The sequence below is a fragment of the Cavia porcellus genome, unplaced genomic scaffold (genome assembly GCF_034190915.1).
Source record: "Cavia porcellus strain 051 isolate PalLab524CR breed Dunkin Hartley unplaced genomic scaffold, mCavPor4.1 scaffold_7, whole genome shotgun sequence".
Taxonomy (NCBI): domain Eukaryota; kingdom Metazoa; phylum Chordata; class Mammalia; order Rodentia; family Caviidae; genus Cavia; species Cavia porcellus.
The window spans coordinates 20,227,062-20,248,118 of NW_026947490.1; the positions used below are offsets into that span (position 1 = coordinate 20,227,062).

Genomic DNA, 21,057 nt, shown 5'->3' on the forward strand with positions numbered 1-21,057 from the left:
GTTTCTCAGAATTGGGGGCCGAGGAGCCTTTCTTGTTGCTGCCTCTTCCCATATTCGCTGTTCCTTATATATGCAAGCTTATATGAGAGGCCCAGCTTCTCTCCCTGTCAGCCACAGTCTGATCGAATTGCGCCGGTTAGGTGTTCCCACTCACCGCTGCGCACCAGGCAGCCTACGCGGGGGCCCGCCCCTCCCGGCCTCCGTCAGGCTCTGCGATCTGGGTTGGGCCAGCCTACGGGGTCCGCCGGCAACGTCACGCAGGCCAGGCACTTTTCACCAATCCCGCCCGAGAGGGGAATGTGTGGCTGGAGTCGCCAGCGCGCCCTGCTCCCACAGGACTGCTCAGGCCCAGAAAGTCCGCTGGAGTCAAACTGTGGTGGAGTGTCAGTTTCTCTCACTCACCTCGCCACAAGTCAGAACATGCCTCCCTGCCCGTCCTGTTTTCGACTCCGTTCGCAGACTCACGTTCTCAGAGTTTCCGCGCGTCTCTCTCCTTGCCGAGCTGATGTAGATGTAGCCGCCGCACGGCAGGAAACCCAAATCGCGGCTTCCAATGGCGCAGGGTCCAGCCTCAGCAGCGAGACTTTTCTGTTCCTGTTTTAGCACCAGGACTGCATTCCAAGTTGGTTTCTCTCAGCCGAGTTCGTTCCTGAGTCAGCAGAGCATAACTCCACCTGCTTATGTCCCTTTAGTCTGCACCATACCTGGCTTCTGAGCCTAGTTTTTCAGAGAGCCTCCGGTAGTTGCTGTTATCTGTCCGCCATGTTCTCCCGGAAGCCTAACTAGGTTAAGTTTTAACTTCCTAAAGGCCATAAAACAAAGGCCTGAGGTAATAGCTCCTGACAACTCGGGTCTTCCCTACCCGGTAGCCCGTCACAAATTGTGTTAATTGCATTAGATTGTATTAGATTGTACATTCTTCACAAAAATAGCTTCGTTTGTATCATAGCAATACCTGTAACTTGGCCTTACTGTAAATGTGTGTTTTCCTTTCCCTCTGGGCAAAGGATTGATATGTTAATCAATGCTCTCCTCTGTAAAGAATTGTAAAATCTTACCTAATTGATATGTTAACTATTGTTGCCCTCTACAAATAGAACAGTTGTGGTGCTAAAGTAAGGTAACTAAGGTTGTTAATTGCTGTTAGGCTTCTCTATTCTTTGCTAAGAAAAACAAGATTTCTTCTTATCTAAACTTGCTAGTATGCAGGGAGACTTGCAATTGCCGTTTCTGCTTTGTAGTGCATCACACGCCATCCCCCTCCTTACATTGTGTTACCAGCAGCTGTTTGTGGATTTACAAGATAAAAAGTCCTGACTTTTAGCTGTGAGGGGCGCAGTCTCCAAATTGGCTCCCAGAGACTCATCACCAGGCCTGGATTTTACCTAATAAAGCCTTTGCTTCTCAAATTTTAATGTCTTGCTTCTTTGGATTTTATACCGGGGTCCGAGTTATCACACTCAACATCACAGAACTTCAAAAAAGACTTGCAAAGTATTCTTAAAAAATAAACAAGACAAACACCACATTTTGAATAAATGTATTTATATGAAATATCCAACAGACCAGAAGGAAATCCAGTGAGAAAGAAATCAGATTGGTATTTGCAGGGGCTGGGGTTAGGAGATCAGGGAGTGGCTAATTAATAAGTACATGGCTTTTGGGGAAAATGACAAATAATTTCTGAAACTAGATAGTGATATAGGTGCAACTTTGTTAACAAACTAGATAGCAGCACTGAACTGTACACTATACAATGGGCCATTTTATCTTACTTGAATTTGATCTTTTAACTATGCTGTCATGAAGCATTTGAGATTTACAGTATGAATCTGCTCCTCCACTCATGGCATCATGATCTCAGGCGGCTGTTGTCATTCCTTGACCTCTGTTATTCATCCACAGCATGGGCATGACCCCTGCACCCATCACCTGGGGCCACTGAGAGGGGAATTTCTACATAGAACCTCTATTACAAAACATGGAGCAAAAGGAGTTGACAAACGCAGAGTGACTGTTTTGGGCAAGGACAAACTCACTCAGCATGAGCCGTATCCTGGGAAGCAGCACTTCAGAATGACCTTGAGCCATGTTGTCTCTTTTAACTCCTGACTTCTTTATACACACTGAATAAAGGGTGTGATTATTGTTGATGCAGTAATAATGTTGGCATCTCTATTCACATGAGGAAGGAATACAACACAGAACATCAGAAGGACTGCAACAGTGTGCAAAGAAGCCTACAACAAAAAGTTTTGCAAGGAGTCAGGTAAGGGGAAGGATGCTGGTTTACAACAGGTTTCTCAGGTGCAGGACGTGAAGGACCTTTCTCTAGAGTCAGGGCACTGAATAACCCTGTGGTCTTTATTTCTCTCTTGAGTCTATTGTGCGAGGCAGAAAGGAAATCTGGTATGTTGGGGGCACTCTGCCAATACCAAGCTCCTGGGGTGTGAAATCAATGTCCTCCGGAGCCACTGGACTCGATATGGAGAAGTTCTGAAGGATAGTGGTGAAGAAGAGAAACAATTCTGCACGGGCAATACCTTCTCCAAGACAGATACGCTTCCCTGTGGGAACAGAGGATCATAGGTATAGGTCAGGGTGATATTCTTTGCCCTGTCACATTCCCAAGATTAGACACCTGTGGTCATTGCACAGGCATGACCTTTAATCTGCAGTATGGGTAGACATGGAGGAGGTTCTCAAACCTTCTGATACTGGGTGCAGATCTTTGGGTAAAATGTTCAGTGTTCAGTGCTCAGTAGGATTTAGGGCATGAAGTTCTTTGTAGCTTTGTTTGATTTCCAAAGAGATCAGCAGCCCGACGTGAGATTGTGAGGGCAATGTTATAGAATAGCATTCGCAGAAGTCAAAAATCAGTTATTTAACCTGTGTCTGTGCTCATGCTGCCTGTCACATAGTTAGACTGCTAAGATCAGCCTCAACTGTCTGCACCAGCCTCGACTGTCTGCACCCAGCTGTTTCTCCCAGATAACTAATCAACTTGATTGCATCCAGCTGTAATGTCTGTATTTGCCCCCTTAGAAAAATGTATAGGCTTTCTGACTTGCTTCACAGACTTCATGTCTGGGACAGATTGGCCAGTCAAGGATGCCTTTAATTCCACTTGCTCTGCTTGAGCCCTCCTCCCTCCCTCCCAGGATGTGCCTGCCATTGATAAACAATTCTGTTTTTAACTATTTTAAAAGAAAAAAATAATAAAAATGATGATACATAATTTCAAAACAAAATAGATAGAATATTAACACTGGTTAATATATTGCTGGTTGTTTGTTATCTTCAAAGTAGTTGTTCTTCAAAGTAGACTACAAGATAGAGGTTTTAATAATGATTAAGCAATCAAACAATGAAAGCACAAACTGTTCTTTTTGATGAACTAACAGGGATTAGTGGTATAGTTATCTATTTTCTCCTTTCTTCTATCCCAGTTGCTTTTTCCTTTTGAGCAGTTTACTTTCTTTTCCTTTTCATAATATCTATTATACATTTTGGATCTTATTTACTCTTTCAAGTAGTTACACGAAGGAGACAGCATGGTATTTACACATGTGAGTCTAATTCATTTCACATATGAGTACGGTGTGCACTTGCATCCATTTACCTATAAAAGACTCAAGTTGGGGCTGGGAATTTAGCTCAATGGCATATATCTCTGGAAAGCTCAAGGTCACGAGTTCAATCCCCAGTACAAAAAAAATAAAAAATAAAAACCTCAAGTTTACTCTTCTTTGTAGCTGCGTAATAACTCGTTTGTATAAAAATACATCTTTTTTATCCATTCCATGGTTGACAGACATTTATGTTGTTTCAACATCACTGGCTATTCGAGAAATGCAAATTAAAACAATACTGGGATTCCTTCTCACTCCAGAAACAGTGGCTATCATCAACAAATCAGCCAATAACAATTGCTGGTGGGGCTGTGGAGATAAAGGAAAGCTTTTCCACTGTTGATGGGAGCGTATAAGGGTACAACACTTCTTTATAGGTAAACCTGCTAAGAACAAGCCTTGTCAACATATGACTTAATACATATAACCCATCATGTATTAACCTGCAATCAGCTTTGTACTCCCTACTTGCTAAATGTATTTTTTTAATTGTATTTAAAGAGGAAAAAAAGCAAAGCAGAAAGAAGGGTAGGAACAATACAGAATTCCAAAAAAAATAGACTCTAGGAAATAACTAATTACATACTGTCATCTTAGAAATAGTTGTTCAAGTTACAAAATTGAGGCTATTGGATATTCAAAGTGGATATTCAAATAGAGAGACTGCAAACAGTTATGCTCAACGATCCAAAAAACACTCAGTAATATGATCATCTATCTCACACACTTAAACATACATGCTGCTACATCCTTTGGAGCACTTTTTTTTCCTCTTTTTACCATAGAAATTACACATTTTGGGTTTTATTACTCCTACAATTCTTAATACTTTTTACACTAGAGACACAATGTGATATTTATTAATATAATTCTTATTTATTTCACTTATGAGGATAGTTTCAAGTAGCCTCCATTTAACTATGAAAGCCTCAAGATCATCCCTTTTATAGCTGAGTAATATTCCATTGAATAAAAACACCACGTCTTTTTCACCCACTCTGCAGTTGATGGGCATTTTGGTTGTTTCCAAGATTTAACTATTACAAATTGTGCTGCTATGAACATGGGGACACATACATCACTATGACATAAACTTTTCAGTTTTTCTGGGAAATACGCAGGAGGGAAATAGCTGAGTTAAACAGAACTTCCAATCCTAGTCTTCTGAGAATTCTCCATACTGATTTCCATAGTGGCCACACCAGTCTACACTCCTACCAACAATGAAGCAGTGTTCCATTTTCCCTGCAGCATCACCAACACTTCTTAGTGGATATTTTCTTGATGAGAACTATTCTTTCCAGAGTGAGATGAAATCTCAATGCTAGTTCAATTCGCATTTCTCAAATGATCAGTTTTGGGGAACATTTCTTCATGTATTTATTTGGCATTTGTATATCTTCAACTGAGAAATGTGTGTTCATCTCAGATGTCCATTTTTGGAGAGGGTCTTTGAATCTGGGGGGCTTCATGTTTTTCAATTCTTTATATGTTCTGGATGTAAGTCCGTTGTCTGAGGGGTCGCTGGCTATAATTCTTTCCCAGTCTGTGGGTTTTCTTTTCACTATGTTGGTGATGTTCTTTGAAGTGCAGAAACTTTTCAATAATATGAGGTCCCAGTTGTTGATGCTTTCAAGTGTTTCTTGTGCAGTTTGCGTTTTGTTCATGAATTCTCTGCCTAACCCTATGTCTCCAAGACTTCAACCTACATTGTCTTCCAGTAGATTGATTGATTCCATTTTAATACTTAGATCTTTGATTCATTTAGACTTTATTTTTGTGTATGGCAGTAAGCATGGATCTAGTTTCAGTCTTCAGCATGTGGAGAGTGAATTTTTCTAACACCATTTATTAAAGAGGCTATCCTTCTTCCAGTGAACATGCTTAGCACCTTTATCAAATATCAGTTGGCTGAGTGTCTTTGTAGTTGTGATTTCATCTTCTAATCTGCTCCACTGATCCTCAGGTCTATTTTCTTTGCCAGTACCATGCTGATTTTATCACTGTGGCTTTGTAGTATAGTTTCAAGTCAGAAACTGAGATGCCTCCTGCCTTGCCTTTGTTGTCCAGAATTGCCTTTGCTATTCTAGGTCTCTTTTGTTTCCAAATGAATTTTAGGTGTGTTTTCTCTAGATCTGTGAGGTATGTCAATGGTATTTTTATTGGGATTGCATTAAATGCGTATAACAGTTTTAGGAATATGGCCATTTTCACAATGTTCATTCTCCCTAGCCAAGAGAAAAGAATATCCTTCCATTTTCTCATATCCTATTCAACCTCCTTTTTTAGTGTAGTAGTTTTCAGCCTATAGGAACTTACACTTTTTTTAGGTTGATTCCAGTAGTCTTTTAGTGGAGTTTTTGGTTCTTCTATATAAAGTATCATGTCAGCTGCAAACAGTGATAGTTTAACTTCTTCCTTTCCTATCTTTATTCCATTTATTTCTCTCTCTTGCCTGGTTGCTCTGGATAGTGTTTCCAATGCTATATTGAATAGGAGTGGTGATAGTGGACATGCTTGTCTGGTTCTGATTTTAGAGTGAAAGCTTTCAGGTTTTGCCTGAATGTTGGTTGTTGGTTTGTCATAGATGGCCTTTATGAGATTCAGGTAGATGCCATGTATTCTGAGTTTCTAAAGGGTTTTTATCATGAACATGTATTGGACTTTATTGAAAGGTTTTTCTGCACCTATTGAGATGACCCTGTGTTTTTGGTTTGGGCTCTGTTGATGAGGTATATTACATTCATTGATTTGTGTATGTTAAACCATCCCTGCATTCCTGCAATAAATCCCACTTGGTTGTGAGTTATAATCTTCTGGATGATTTGCTGCATTCTGTTTGCCAGCATTTTATTGAGACTTTGCATCAATGTTCATTAGTGAGATTGGCCTATAGTTCTCCTTTTGGGCTGGGTCTTTCTCTGATTTGGTATCAGAGTGATACTTACCTTCAGGAATGATTTAGGAAGGATTGCTTCGTTTTCAATTTCATTGAAGAGTTTAAGGAATATTGGTATCAAATCTTCTCTAAATTTCTTGTAGAATTCAGCCATGAAGCTATCAGGACCTCGGCTTTTCTTTGTTGGTAACTTTTTAATTACATTTTCAATTTCAATAGCTGATATTGGGTTATTCAAAATTGCTATATGTTCTTGGTTGAGCTTTAGTGTTGATATGTTTATAGAAATCTGTCCATTTCCTCTATGTTTTCCACTCTGTGTGAGTAGAAATCTTCAAAGTAGGTATTCTTTTGAATTTCCTTGGGATCTGTAGTCATTTTCCCCTTATCAGTTCTTATGGAATGAATTTGGGTTTTTTCATGCTTTTTCTTGATAAAGTTAGCTAGAGGTTTGTCAATCTTGTTTATTCCCTTAAAAATCAGCTTTTTGATTAATTAAATCTTTGTATTGCTTTTTTAGTTTCAATTGCATTGATTTCTGCTCTAATCTTTACAATTTCCTCTCTTCTATGAGCTTTGGGATTAATTTGCCCTTCTTCTAGAAACTTGAGATGAAGCATTAGACTGTTGATTTGTACTCGTTCTGTTTTCTTGATGTGATAATTTATTGCTATATATTTCCCTGTTGAGACCACTTTCATTGCATCCCACAGACTACAGTATGTTGCTTCTGCATTTTCATTGAATTGTTGGTATTGCTTTATTTCTTCTTTAATTTCATCTGTAGCCCACTAGTTGTTCAGAAGGTTATTATTTAATTTCCATGTATTTATGAAGGTTTTGCCATTTTTGCCATTAATTTCCAATTTCCCAGTACACTATGCTCAGATATTATGCATGGGATAATTTCAATACCTTTGCAGTTACTTAAGAATGATTTATGGGATACTATATGGTCTGTTTTAGAGAATGTCCCATATGCACCTGAGAAGAATGTGTATTCTGCGTGGTTGGTGGAACACTCTGTAAACATCTAGTAAGTCCAGTTGCTCACAGGGATGATTCAGTTCTATTATTTCTTTGCTGACTTTTTGTCTAGTTTATCTATCTCTTTGAGAGAGTATTAAGAGCCCCTGTTATAACTGTGTTCTTGTGTATTTGGTTCTTCATGTCCATTACTATTTGTTTAATGTAGATGGGTGCTTCTGTATTTGGTGCCTAAATATTTATAATAGTTAGTTCTTCCTCTTGAATTTTTCCACTAATCAGAATGTAGTGACATTCTTTATCTCTGTTAATCATTTTAGGTTTCAAGTTCACATTGTCTGGAAACAGAATAGTTAGCCCTGCTTTTGGGGGGGGGGGGTTCCTGTTGCTTGGAATACTGTTTTCCATCCTTTGATTTTAATCTATGAGTTTCATTTTGGGTCAGATGTGTACCTTGTATACTTGCTAAATGTATTTAAACTGAACTCTAAACTGACTCTGGGCTGGTGATCTGGACTCAAACTACACTGGCAATAATAAACAAATTTTTTTCAAATACCACAGAGAGGAGCATTTTCCTTTCAATCTAGGATTTTTCCACAAGATAAAGACCCGTATGTGCATATGTGTAAATACAAAAATATGTGCACGTGTACAAGATAACATTTTTAGTATTCTTCATTTTTCATATGCAGAAAATAGTCCATTTCAGGGCTACTGCAAAGGTTCAGTCACTATTCATAGGAAATCAAACTAATATGTGACTCATATTAAAAATCTATACTGTACTAACTCGTGTTTTTTTTTCTGAGTGGTAAAGTGTTTTTGAGATTATGTACCTCTCCATCTATCTCTGTCTCACTGTGCCTCTTTCTGTGTCTGTCTGTCTTTCTAACTATCTGTCTGTCTGTCTCTCCCTTTCTTTCTTTCTTTCTCTCTCCTTTTTTTCTCCTCTCTCAATTCTCCCAATCTTGGTTGCTTTCTGGCCTCTGCCTGAGATCTAAGGGCTTCAAGCATATACATACATATACGCTTGTACTTCACATAAAATTATAAATGAGACCAGGACACACAAGGGGAGATCTGTGGTCCCACAAGTTTCTCTGAGGTGTAATGAATCACTGCCAGTTTAAAAATATTGGTCTTGGGTGTAATGAAAATAAAGAGAGCCCGAAATTCAGTTCAGAGAGGCTCTCCCTTTACTTCAGTGCTTCTCCATTTGCAAACTGATGAACTTGAGAAAATCGTGTCAAGGATGATTTCTGGGTACTCCTAGTGCTTTTCAGATTGTTAGGATATTGCACCTACATACTGGTACCTGAGGGCAGTGCCCATTTCTCTCTGATACATTCAGAAATTTGGAGCCATGAGCTTAATACTCAGGGAAAGTCCCAAGATGGTTCTCCTCCTGGAACAGATTCTGTGATCCAGATTTCTCCAAAATACCCTGAGGCCTTCTCTGCATTCCATCTCCAGATCTGGAGCTCTCCATTTGGACACTATTGATATCTCCTTTGCTCTTATACTCCATTGTCCCAATTTAGCTTTCCTTCTTCTCAGGGTGGTCTGCCTCTGTTTGTCTGTATCTATCAGGCCCTATCTCTAGGTCTATCTTTTATTTCTCTCTTCTCTTTTCTGCTTTATGCCACCTGAACTTCCTGGCTCTGTTTGGATCTGATTCATTCTCATTCAGTCTCGATCTTTCTTCCTCTCTCTCTCCCCTGCCTATCTGCCCCACCATGCTGTCTCTTCTTTTCAGTCTCTTTGTCATTCTTTCTCTTTCTGTATCATTCTCATAATTCACTTTTGCTTATCTATCTGCCCCTTTCCTTATCTCTCTACATCTCTGCTTTCTGTAAACTAGGGTAGAACTAACAAGCACGGGAAACAAACCCCATCCTACCTCCACCTCCATGCTGCCACTGTTCCAAACTCCCAACAAAACAAAGGAGAAGGCCACTGCACCAGGTCCCTGGAGTCACTCTTGAAACTCAAGACTAAAGACTTGTAACTGGGGAATTCCTTCCTCCCAAAAGATAAGAAAACGACATTGGTGTTTTCCATGGGTGAAGCCTGTTAAATTTGATATAAAGCTGCCTACTTATATAGCAAACTGAAAGCTAACTCAATACATACAGAAACCACAGCTAACTTGAGAATATACTCTTGGAACAGACAACCTAATCTCAGCAATTCATAGCATTCAAGCTTTCAGCACAGCCTACAAACCACTCAGACATGTCCAAATAAGACAAAACAAGAGAAGGCTTAAGGATATATATATTACCTTACCATGAATTTCCAGATATCAAAAACTTCATATTCAAGAGTTGGAAGAAATATAATTAAACAGATTCTCTGGCTTTTTGTTTTATATGGTTCAGATATGAAGTCTATATATGATCAGGTTCAAACTGCTAAGTTTAGCAGACAGGCGGGACATAAATTATAACGCCTCTTCAACAAAGTTATATTACCTCTTACTATATTTTAGTCTGATACATATTTGATTCATAGTTTTTGCACAATAACAGAATGTTTTAAGTTGAATTTAAGAAAATATTCTTTGAGAAGGGTTTCTCTATGCTGTTCAGGCTAGCTTTGAACTCAGTTTGTATCCGAGGCTGGCCTTGAACTTATATCAATCCTCCTACGCAACCTCCCAAGTGCTGGGGTTACAGGCATGCACCAGCAGGAATTCTGAATAAGTATGTTTCAAATGTAGAAGAAACTAAATTATAAGAAAAAGAAGATTAAGATCTAATTCTTCACTGTATGTACCATGAAATATATCTTATAGCTGTATGAATATCCCCATTCTTTATCAATGTGATGTAGACTTATGGTAAAAGAAGCTTCTTAATCCAACAATATTTTCCTGCATAACCAGAAGGAAGGTTGACGCAAGAGGATTCTAGTGAAAACCCAGCACTTGGGAGGCTAAGGCATAAAGGCTGCTACAGGTTAGAGCTCATTTTGGGCTGCAGAGTGAACTCAAAGCCAGCCTGAACTACATAGTGTTACTGAGGCTCAACAAACCAAAGGAAAAAAGAAAGGAAGGAGACTGGGTAATATACTGGTTTTCAAGTCTGTTGTGCTTTGAATATGAGTTTACAATCTCATGCTCAACTGGAAAGATTTCTATTTATACCAGGGCACCTACTGGCTCAGATAGTGGCAGCAAATAAATATTTCCTCAATCAAAAACAAAAAACAAATCAACCAAGCAGAGCAGAAAATGGAAACAAATACAATTGAATGTTTCAAGACCTTCTCCAGCTCCTCAGTGCTTTAGGGTAAATCCAAGCTCCTCTCCCAGGCTTCCAGGCCCTGCTCAACTGACCTCTTCATCCTGCCCCATTCCTAAACTACACACCAGAGCTTTTTAGTTTCTCCAGTGCATCATGAAGACACCACCTTCAGTCTGCTGGCCTTTGTGATTGCCTCTCCCTGGGATACTCTTCCCAGTGGCGGATTAATACTCACACATGAGGCTTCAACCTAGAAGCCAGGTTCTCAAAGCGTTCTTTTCATCAACCCACCAAAGTCGCTCAGTATTTACTATTTTTCAATTCCAAAGTCACTTTTAGAGCATTTACCATGACAAACAAAAGCAATTTCCCCTTGTAAGAATTGACCTTGTTCCAGGCAATCCCAAGTATATTTAATGACATCATAACTTTATGACTGGTTGATGAATGTCTACCTCCCCTGCCTTACGTCACATTTCCTGGATCTGGCACTATGTGCTTTGCTTAATGCATTATCTTTTTCCTCCAATAGAGCACTGGCTTCAGAATGAGGCTAATACTTGAGGTCTGCTTCCTACTACTGTTGTTGTTATATTTTTTATTAGTACATACTTGCAGTATATGCAGTTTACAATCATCTTGGTTAGTAGATATGTGCATATAACACAGCTGGGCTCTATTTTTTCATCCCTTGCCCTCAAACATTAGCCCTTCTCCATCCCCAATGTTTACTTTCCTTGATATTATTAAACACATCCCATTTTCATGACCCATCATGTTTATGCTTCTTGAGGTTATTAGGTTTCTGTACACAGCGTATTTTTATTCTGCTCATTTCCAGCTTCTCTGCCCCTCCCTTTCCCCTGGGTCTTCTTGAACCCTCTCCGTTTGCAGGAAGCCATCCACTTGTCTTCTTCCACTTCTCCCTCAATGTGCTCTTTGTTTGTACCATGCCTTCCTCAAATGGGAGACATACATATTTTGTTTTGTTTCACTTTGCTTTTTAAAAATGAATTTGTTCCCATTCAGAAACTCTTTTCAGTACTGAGGATTGAGTCCAAGGCTGCGCACATGCTAGGCAAGCACTCTAGCACTAAGCTACATCACCAGCCCATTTTATTTTGAGATAGGCTCTTGCTTCAGATGCCCAGGCTGGCCCTGGACTTGCAATCCTCCAGCCTCAGCCTACCAACTACCTAAGATTACAGGTGTAAACACCCATATGTTTAAAAACTGTGTATTTGCCAAAGGTCCTGATTACCAAAATGTGCCTTTAGGACATAATCCGACTGCTCAGGTCTTTTCAAGGACTGCAGTGGAGATGGACTAGGAGAGTTAGGTTAAAGCAAGGGAAATTAAGCAAGGTCCTCAGTAAACAAGCACTTGCCATCCTTTGTCTCAAAGGGAGAATGGGAACCTCCCTCTAGTGTCTAGGAGAGGGCTAATGGATCAACTTACCTATGGAGAAGGGAACAAAAGCTTCATTCTTCTTCAGTGTCCCCTTAGCATCCAGAAAGTGGTCAGGGTTAAAGGAGTCTGGCTTTTCAAAGTGACGTGGATCATGAAGAGCAGTGGACAGGAGTGGGTATACTTCAGTGCCCTGAGGTACAAGATCAAAACCTATTACTACAAAACAAAGCTGAAATAATGTTTCCCCACTGAGAAACCAACAGGAGGTTGAGAAGTGGGTTAAGAAACCAAAGAGGCTCATACAAAGGCATGGAATCCCAGGTGGTCTCACCTTAGGGATAAAGAACCCTCGGAAGTGGGTGTCTTTGGTGACCATGTGGGGCACACCAATGGGGAGCAGGTCCGCAAATCTCTGAATCTCACAGATGACAGCCTCAGTGTATGGCATTTTGGATCGATCATCCAAGGCTGGCTGGCGGTGTGAGCCAATCACCTGTTCAATTTCCTTTTGGACTCTTTCTGCTCAGAAAAGTGGATGATGAACGCCATGACCCAAAGGAATTTGAGTAATAACATTTTTTTTCTTTGGACCAATGAGCCAGAAAATCCCTACAGAAAATGGTTATACCATTCACCCCCTCAAAGAAGTCAGCTATGGGTGAGGAAATGAGGAGAAATTAACAAGAATTCTCACCCTTTAAAATACAGTAATGGTACAAATTATCTCCCCACATCAACAGCTACACACACACACATCACAATTTTGTACAGAATTTTGTATTAACCATAAAGCTACTCCTCTAAAAGGAAGAAGATTTGAACTAATATTTATGATCCTGGCAAGTGGGTCACTCCTAGGTCATAAACCATATACCAGAAGAATAAATCAGTAACTTAATTCATGAGTCCATCAATCAATCAATCAATGGCTAAATCAATAAATGAAAAGATTGATGAATCAATGAAATAAACAAAATCACTCAACTATTTCAAAGAAAGAAACATTATGGTGGCTACTTTTAATATCACGTTGTCATGTGGTGAATGACTGTGTTGCTTGCATTGTTCTGTTCTGATCTGCTTTGTTTTATCCTATTTTGTCTTAATCTCTTCAAAATAAAAAATGTATAAAATAGACAAGAAAAAGATATGAATAAATAAATAAAAAGTTGGAATGCTTGAATGAAAAGTAAACGTGGTATGAATAAATGAGATTAGCTGAATCAGTGGAGCAATGATAGATAATTGAAGCCTAAATTGGTTAAGGCTTTTGGTTAAGTAATAAAATTTAGTTGAAAGAGAGCTGGGTGGGTAGACGCATGAATAATGTACTGAACCAGTGGCTCAGTGACAACTACCAGTGTTTGAAGGATCAACGAGTCAGTTCATCCAAGCAAATGAATAAAGCTATACCTCCTTTGACGAACCATAGATAAAAGAATCAGTAAGTACGCAGGTGAATTAATAAACAGATGGATGGATGGATGGAGAGATGGTTCACTGTTTAAGTGTGATGAGAGAAAACAGTGGAAAAACCGGTTAATAGAGGCTTGTTCATTGACCTGTAAGTCCCCAGGACTGGCTTAGTGGGGAGCTAGTCCAAAGCCTGCAGAGTTCCTGGCACAAGTGCCCACGGTTATCTCTCATCCATGAGATGCCCTCACCCCACCTCTGCAGCCCAGAGGATATCACAGGGCCTTCCCAACTGGCTGTTGCTCACCCACCTGTGACATGGGGGTATTTGAGCAAAAACAGGAAGCCATAGCGGAGAGTTGTGCTGGTGGTCTCCGTGCCAGCAAAGAAGAGGGAAAGCGAGGTCAGGATGAGGTTCTTGTGGTGGAACTCAGTGTGTGAGTTAGACTTTTCCTAGGTCCAGAGTAAGGAGATACAGATGGTCAGGGAAGACCAAAGCCTTGCTGCAGGAAGTTTCATCTGTCCCTCTGGGCAACCTCCCTCTGTTTCTGGGACTCAGGTGATCTGGCCTGCCTTGCATTTCTCCATCCTTCCCATCCAGTGCTCACTGGCGCTCTCTCTCTCTCTCTCTCTCTCTCTCTCTCTCTCTCTCTCTCTCTCTGTCTGTCTCCCCATTCTCTCTCTGCCTCTGTGGGTTTTTCTCTTTTTTTGCCCCTTGCTCTGATGTTCTTCCCGAGCCAGTCTTTGCCTCTTCTCTCTTTCCTGCCCATGTCAGTTTCTCCTTCCTGTCTTCTCCTGCCATCCACTTCATCTTCTTTTCTCTTCTACTCCCATCTTCCCCTTTCCTATACTCTCCTCCCCACCCTGTATTTCCTTCCCCTCTTCTCATCTTCTACCTCTTTCCTTCTCTTCAGATCATCTCTCCATCCTCCCCAACTATTCATCCCCTTCCCCAACCTCTCACTTTGTCCATGCGCAGCAGGAAAGTATCAATGAAGTCTCTGGGGTTGCTGGGGTCCAGGGTTTCACGGTGTTTCTCCACACTGCGGCCAATGAAGCTGTTAATTTCCTGCAGGTTTTTGTAGATTACACTGTGTGTGCCAGGAAAATATTTCAGGACACTGTAGAAGAGCTCAAACATCTGCCAAGAAGAAGGGGCATTGAGGTCCACAAGGGACCCAGTTAACAGACACTGAAGGGTGAAGCTGTCCTTGGCCACAGATCTCCACGGACAATCTTTATCCCACCATCTCTCCATCCTGAGTCTGCCTCTCTCCTTCACACACACACACACACACACACACACACACACACACACACACACACACACATTTTGGAGTCTCAAAATATCTGTAGCCTTTATTTTCCTTCCCTGTCTTCTCTCTTTCCTCCCTTCTCTTTTCCACCCTGCATTTTATCTGTCTCTCCCACTTTATTTCCACATCCCCTTCACTATTCTTTCTCTTTTTCAGCCTCTTGGTCCCTGTTCACTGTTTGTCCCTCCCTTCAGGTCTCAGTGTTCCTGTCCTTGAGTGCTGTCTTCACCCTTCTCCTGACCCTGGGTGCATTTCTGGTCCCCCCAAAGCAGGCCATCACTCTCCCTTGCCCTGACTGCTCCCTTCACCCCCGTGCTCCAGCCCCCTCCCTTGACCTGACTGGATAGGGAGCTGATAAGTGCAAAGGACTGATAGAACAGGTCCAGCAGCCTCAGGAACTGCTGATCTTTGTAGTCAAAGCGTTCTCCAAACACAATAGAGCAGATGATGTTGGCAGTAGCAGACTGGAAGAAGAACAAGGGGTCCAGAAGGTCTCCTGGGAAAAGGTAGAGACAGAACCTCTGAAGTTGGTCCCTGCCCTGCATGTCATCCTGGTCCCAATTCCCTCTCTGTAAGCTAAAAAGTGTTAAGCCCCAGGGCAGAGGTGGTACAGCATGTCCCATCATGGCTTGTGCAGGTGTAAAAACCCTGATCACTTCTTCCTGTGCCCCACCCTTTACCTCTTTTCCCTCCTGTAGGGCTTGACTCAGAAGGAGGGAGACTAGTCCAAGGATATCACGTAGTGGGGATCTTTTCTGTCTCCCTGCCTCTGTCTCTTTCTTTCTCACGCTGTCCATCTGGCTCACTTCTCTGTCTCCTCTCTTGCCTTTATAGACCTTCCCTAAGACTCATCCATCTGTCTCTAATTTTCTCTCTCACCCTCTCTCTGCCTTTATCTTTTTTTTTTCCTCTTTGAGTCTTTCTCACTGTACTGTTGCTTTCTCTTCCTTTTGGCCCATTCAGGCTTGTCTCTTCCTCTTTCCCACTCTCTGCCTCCTTCTGTCTTTCTACTTAGTCCCTCTGACCCTATTGCTTTGTCCCAGCTTTGGTATCTCCAGACAATAAATACCTGACATGAATTAAAGAATGCTAACCATGGAGATGCAAACCAAGAGCCCCTTCACCTCTGCAGCCCTCTTACAGAGGATCCCAAAGGAACTGAAAATGCTCCCCTGAGAGCAGCACACCCACCTGCCTCTTTGCTCACTGCTTGCCCATCAGCACTTCATTCAAGGGAGAGGAAACACAATTCTCTAGTTTCATATCTGCTGTTCCTCCTTTTCCCTTTGCTTCCTTTTACACAAGCAAGACTTGTGTAAAAGCTTTGATGCATACAATTAACCCATGAATTGATTTCCCTGCACACAAATGAATAGCATACAATCACTCAGCCTATTTCTCCAAGTTATTCTTGAACACCATGAGCCTCACAGATGCTTCTCTGGCTTTGTTGCCCTGCTGCTTATCTCTCTGTTCATTTCTATTCTGTCTCTTTCTGTTCCTATCCTTCTATCTGCCTCTATTTCTATCCTTCTCTGTGCATATGTAACTTTCTCTGTTTCCATTGCTGTGCAAACTGCCTCTCTCTCAGCACCAAGTCTTCCTTCCCTACCCACCCCACCCCTCAAGTCTCACCCTTGGATTTCTTCATCTCCTCCACCAGACACTGAGCCTCCTCCTGAATCCGCTCCTCCACAGTCCGCTTTCCCATCCCAAAGTCCCTCATGGTGGCCAAAGAGAATCTCCGAAGGGCCTTCCAGCGGTCCCCATTGGCAAAGACCACACCTAGTGGTTGTAGGAGACACATGAGGTGCAGAGGAAGGGTCCCTCCCCACTTTTCTCTTCTTTTCTCATGTTCAGTTTTGCCAAGTCTCCTCCTCCATCCCGCCCCACCACAGTGCCTTTGAGGTGCTCACCATATCCCTGGAAGGTAGATTCTATGGTAGCAATCATCCCCCGGCCAGAGAAAGAATCAGCTTGGTCCACCAAGGCTTCCCGTATGGTCTCTGCCCCACACAGCATGACCGCAGGCCTTGGCCCCAGGTGCACAGTGAACACATCTCCGTATTTCTCTCGGAACTGCCAAACATACCAATAGCAGGATTGCTAGTAGTGAGTATACATACCTCTGGTTAAACTATTAAAATATTTAAATAAGGCTCCAGGGATTTTGGCTGTCTGCGCCCTCAATTCCAGAGACTGGTGAGGGTCCCACACAAGGCCAAGCCCCAGGAGATTAAGATCTTTGCTCCCAGTGGCCAGGGAACTTCATGGTTTCCTGCTGCACTGGCTCAGCAGATCTTGGGTGAGCCTGCACAAAATGTCTGACTTCCTGACTTACTGGGCTTGCCGGCCCTGGGAACTTGGGCCTGCCTGTGCCCTCAATTCTGGAAACTGGGCGGCCTGAAGTGAGAGTCCCTGCAGGATCCCGAGCCCGAGAGTTTGAGATCATTACTCCCAACATCCAAGGAACTTCACAGTTTCCTGCCACACTCAACTGGTCCCGCAGGGCTTGCATCTACCTGTCCCAGGCCCAGTGATCCTCACTCAATCCAGGAACTGGGTGGCCAGAGTCTCAAGAGCTGAGGGCATAGAAGAGGATTCCCAACAGCCTGAGGGGAAACCTTGAATTAACATCTGAAACATGAAATATAGGAAAATGACAAAACAAAAGACCAAATACAATCTCAAACCTCCAGCCCATCCCAAGAAACCTTAAGAGCTATGTGCACAGAAAAAAATATATGCCACACACCTGAAACACCTGAAATAATAGCACCTGAAATAAAGAAGCAACTCCACGAAGCTTTGAAGGAATTGAAACTAGAAAAAATCCCTCAGTTAAAAGAAGAAATGATAAAAGAAATGAAGGAGATGCTAAATATATCTAAAGAATACACAGTTAAGAAAATTGGAGGAAAAAAACAAAAAGATAGAATCCCTGGATGACCAATATAAGAAGCAAACAGAATAAATAAAGCAGATGCAAACAGATATATGGGAAATCAAAAATTCCATTGAAAGTTTTAAAAAACCACTTCAATGAAAGTGAAGATAGAATTTCAGACCTCGAAGACAAGATTGCAGCTAGTGAACAGGAAAGGAAAGATCTTTTAAAAATAACAAGGAATCAGGAAATAACAGTTCAACAGCTGCAAGATGATGCAAAGAAAAACAACATTAAGATTAATAGGGATACATGAAAAAGAAGGGAACAACAAAAATGATATCAAAAGGCTATTCACAGAAGTCATAACTGAAAATTTCCCAAACATGAGAATGGAAACTGGCATTAGGATCAGTGAAGCATATAGAACTCCAAATAACCATAACCAAAATAAAACTACACCTAGGCATATAATAATCACCATCCCAGAAATCCAACATAAGAATAGAATATTAAAAGCTGTCAGAGAGGAAAGACAGACCACCTTTACCTTGAAGGCCTTTACCTGAAGGCCTTTACCTTGAAATCAGGCACAAGACAAGAATGTCCCTTATCACCATTCCTATTTAATACAGTACTGGAAATACTAGCCAGAGCAGTTAGACAAAAGTGAGAAATAAAAGGGATAAAGATAGGAAAAGAAGAAGTTAAATTATCATTATTTGCAGACAACATGATACTCTACATAGAAGACCCCCTAAACTCCATTGAAAGACTCCTAGATATAATAAATAAATTCAGCAATGTAGCTGGATACAAAATCATTACTCAAAAATCAATAGCATTTCTATACACTAACAACAAAATCACTGAGAGAGAAATAAGGGAAGCCACACCCTTCACACTAGCAACCAAAAAAATGAAATATTTAGGAACTATTCTCACAAAAGAAGTGAAACTTCTATATGGGGAAAATTATAATACACTGAAAAAAGAAATTGTAGAGGATTTCAGAAAATGGAAAGACATCCCTTGCTCATGGATAGGAAAAATAAATATTGTGAAAATTGCCATTCTCCCAAAACTTTTATACAGATTCAATGAAATCCCAATAAAAATACCATCAATGGGGACTAGGGATTTAGCTCAGCAGCATAAGCACCTGCCTTGCAAGCAGGTGGTCGTGAGTTCGATCCCTAGTACTGATAAAAAGTTTTTTAAAAAAGAGCAAACAAAAAATACCATCGATATACCTCATAGATCTAGAGAAATCATTCCTAAAATTCATCTGGAGCCAGAAGAGACCTAGAATAGCAAAGGCAATTCTAAGCAGCAAAGGCAAGTCAGGAGGCATCACAATCCCTGACTTGAAGTTATACTACAAAGCAACTATAATAAAATCAATATGGTACTGGAATTACAACAGAGCTGAAGATCAATGGAATAGATTAGAAAATACAACCACAACTACAAACACACTCAACTACCTTATCTACGATAAAGGGGCCAAATATGTTCAATGGAACAATGACACTCTCTTTAATAAATGGTGTTGGCAAAACTGGCTCTCCAACATGCCAAAAACTAAAACTAGACCCATGCCTATCACCATGTGCTAAATTAAAATCTAAATGGATCAAAGATCTGAATATTAAAACAGAAACACTAAATCTATTGGAAGTCAAGTTGGGTAAGAACCTTGAAGATATAGGGGTAGGTAGAGAATTCATGAACAAGAATCAAACCACGTGGGATATACTTACCAGAATCAACAACTGGGATCACCTCTTATTAAAAAGTTTTTACACATAAAAAGAAGTCTCCATCATACTGAAAACAAAATTTACAAACTGGAAAACAATCTTAATAAACTGTCCCTCAGACAAAGGACTTCTGTCTAAAACATATAAAGAATTTTTAAAAATCAGACCCCAAAAATTCAAAGTTCCAATCCAAAAATGGGCATCTGAGATGAATACACAATTCTCAGATGAAGAAATATAAATGGCACATAAATACATGAAAAAATATTCAGCATCATTACTCATTAAAGAAATGCAAATTAAAACCACACTGAGATTCCATCTCACTCCATAAAGAATGGCCATCGTGAAGAAAACCACCAACAACAAATGCTGGAGAGGCTGTGGGGAAAAAGGAACTCTCCTGCACTGTTGGTGGCAGTGTAGACTGGTGCAACCATTGTGGGGGTAAGTCTGGAGATTTCTCAAAAAGCTGGGATTGGAAGTCCCATTTGTTCCAGATATTCCACTTCTAGGCATATTCCCAGAAGAACTGAAAACATCATACCACAGTGATATATGTGCACCCATGTTTAGAGCAGCACAATTTGTAATAGTCAGAGCTTGGAAACAACCTGAGTGTCCATCAATTGAGGAATGGATAAAAAGGATCTGGTATTTTTATGCAATGGCATACTACTCAGCTATAACGAATGATCATATTGAGATATTTATAAATAAATGGACGCAGCTTGACACCATATTTGTAAGTGAAATAAATCAAACTCACATGTATAAATATCGAATAGTTTCCCTAGTGTAAGAAATGATAACAATACAAAAAAGTATGTGGTAATCCTGATTCCCCATTATATTGCTTTGAAGCCTTATAATGTTTTCATTCATTAGGTGGAATGGTTTTATTCTGGGTTGTTTGATTTTATTGTCTGTGTTGGTGTGAACAGCTATTTTGAAGAAAACAAGACATTATAACAGCAAGTGATGATTTAATATCCTCTTGTTTTGAAGTCCCACCAAGCTTTGTTCTTCTGTCTCCATTGGTTTTATCATGTTGTGTCTTATTGGATTTTACTATATGTGATATTATAAACAAAAATTTTTATAGACAAGGAGATAATATAGTAACCATTGTTCATTTTTGTTAGTTGGTTCTGAATACCCTGTAATACTTTCATTCTCTTGAATGGTTTTATACTTTCTTGTTATGTTTGATACTATATGAAAGTATATTCTGTATTATACTATACCATACTATACTATTCTATACTATACTATACAAAGGTATATTCAAATATTTGAAGGAAAGAGACACTATGGTAGCTACTATTATGTCAGGCTGTCTCTTCATGAAACACTGTTGCTTAAATTGTTCTGTTCTGACACATGTTGTTATGTCCTCTTCTATCTTAATCTTTTTTAAAATAAAAAAATATTTAAATATATATTAAATATATTGGTGGAGGTGATTAGATCCCTTGATCAATGATCCTTGTTCCCTC

General features: G+C 40.4%; 1 protein-coding gene across 3 annotated transcripts in view; it reads right to left on the bottom strand.

The window, feature by feature from the left end:
* Window positions 1-1,524: 1,524 nt before the first annotated feature.
* The window catches only part of LOC100720199 (cytochrome P450 2B4-like), a 30,720-nt gene continuing 11,187 nt past the window's right edge, over window positions 1,525-21,057 (bottom strand). For all 3 annotated transcript variants that reach the window (XM_063252796.1, XM_063252797.1, XM_063252799.1), the window contains 8 exons: window positions 16,825-16,987; window positions 16,544-16,693; window positions 15,244-15,404; window positions 14,557-14,733; window positions 13,904-14,045; window positions 12,511-12,698; window positions 12,228-12,369; window positions 1,525-2,567 (listed from right to left, as the gene is read on the bottom strand). In XM_063252796.1, coding sequence (XP_063108866.1) covers window positions 2,365-2,567; window positions 12,228-12,369; window positions 12,511-12,698; window positions 13,904-14,045; window positions 14,557-14,733; window positions 15,244-15,404; window positions 16,544-16,693; window positions 16,825-16,987 — 1,326 coding nt within the window. In that variant the 3' untranslated portion in view covers window positions 1,525-2,364. The remainder of the gene's footprint in view (window positions 2,568-12,227; window positions 12,370-12,510; window positions 12,699-13,903; window positions 14,046-14,556; window positions 14,734-15,243; window positions 15,405-16,543; window positions 16,694-16,824; window positions 16,988-21,057) is intronic.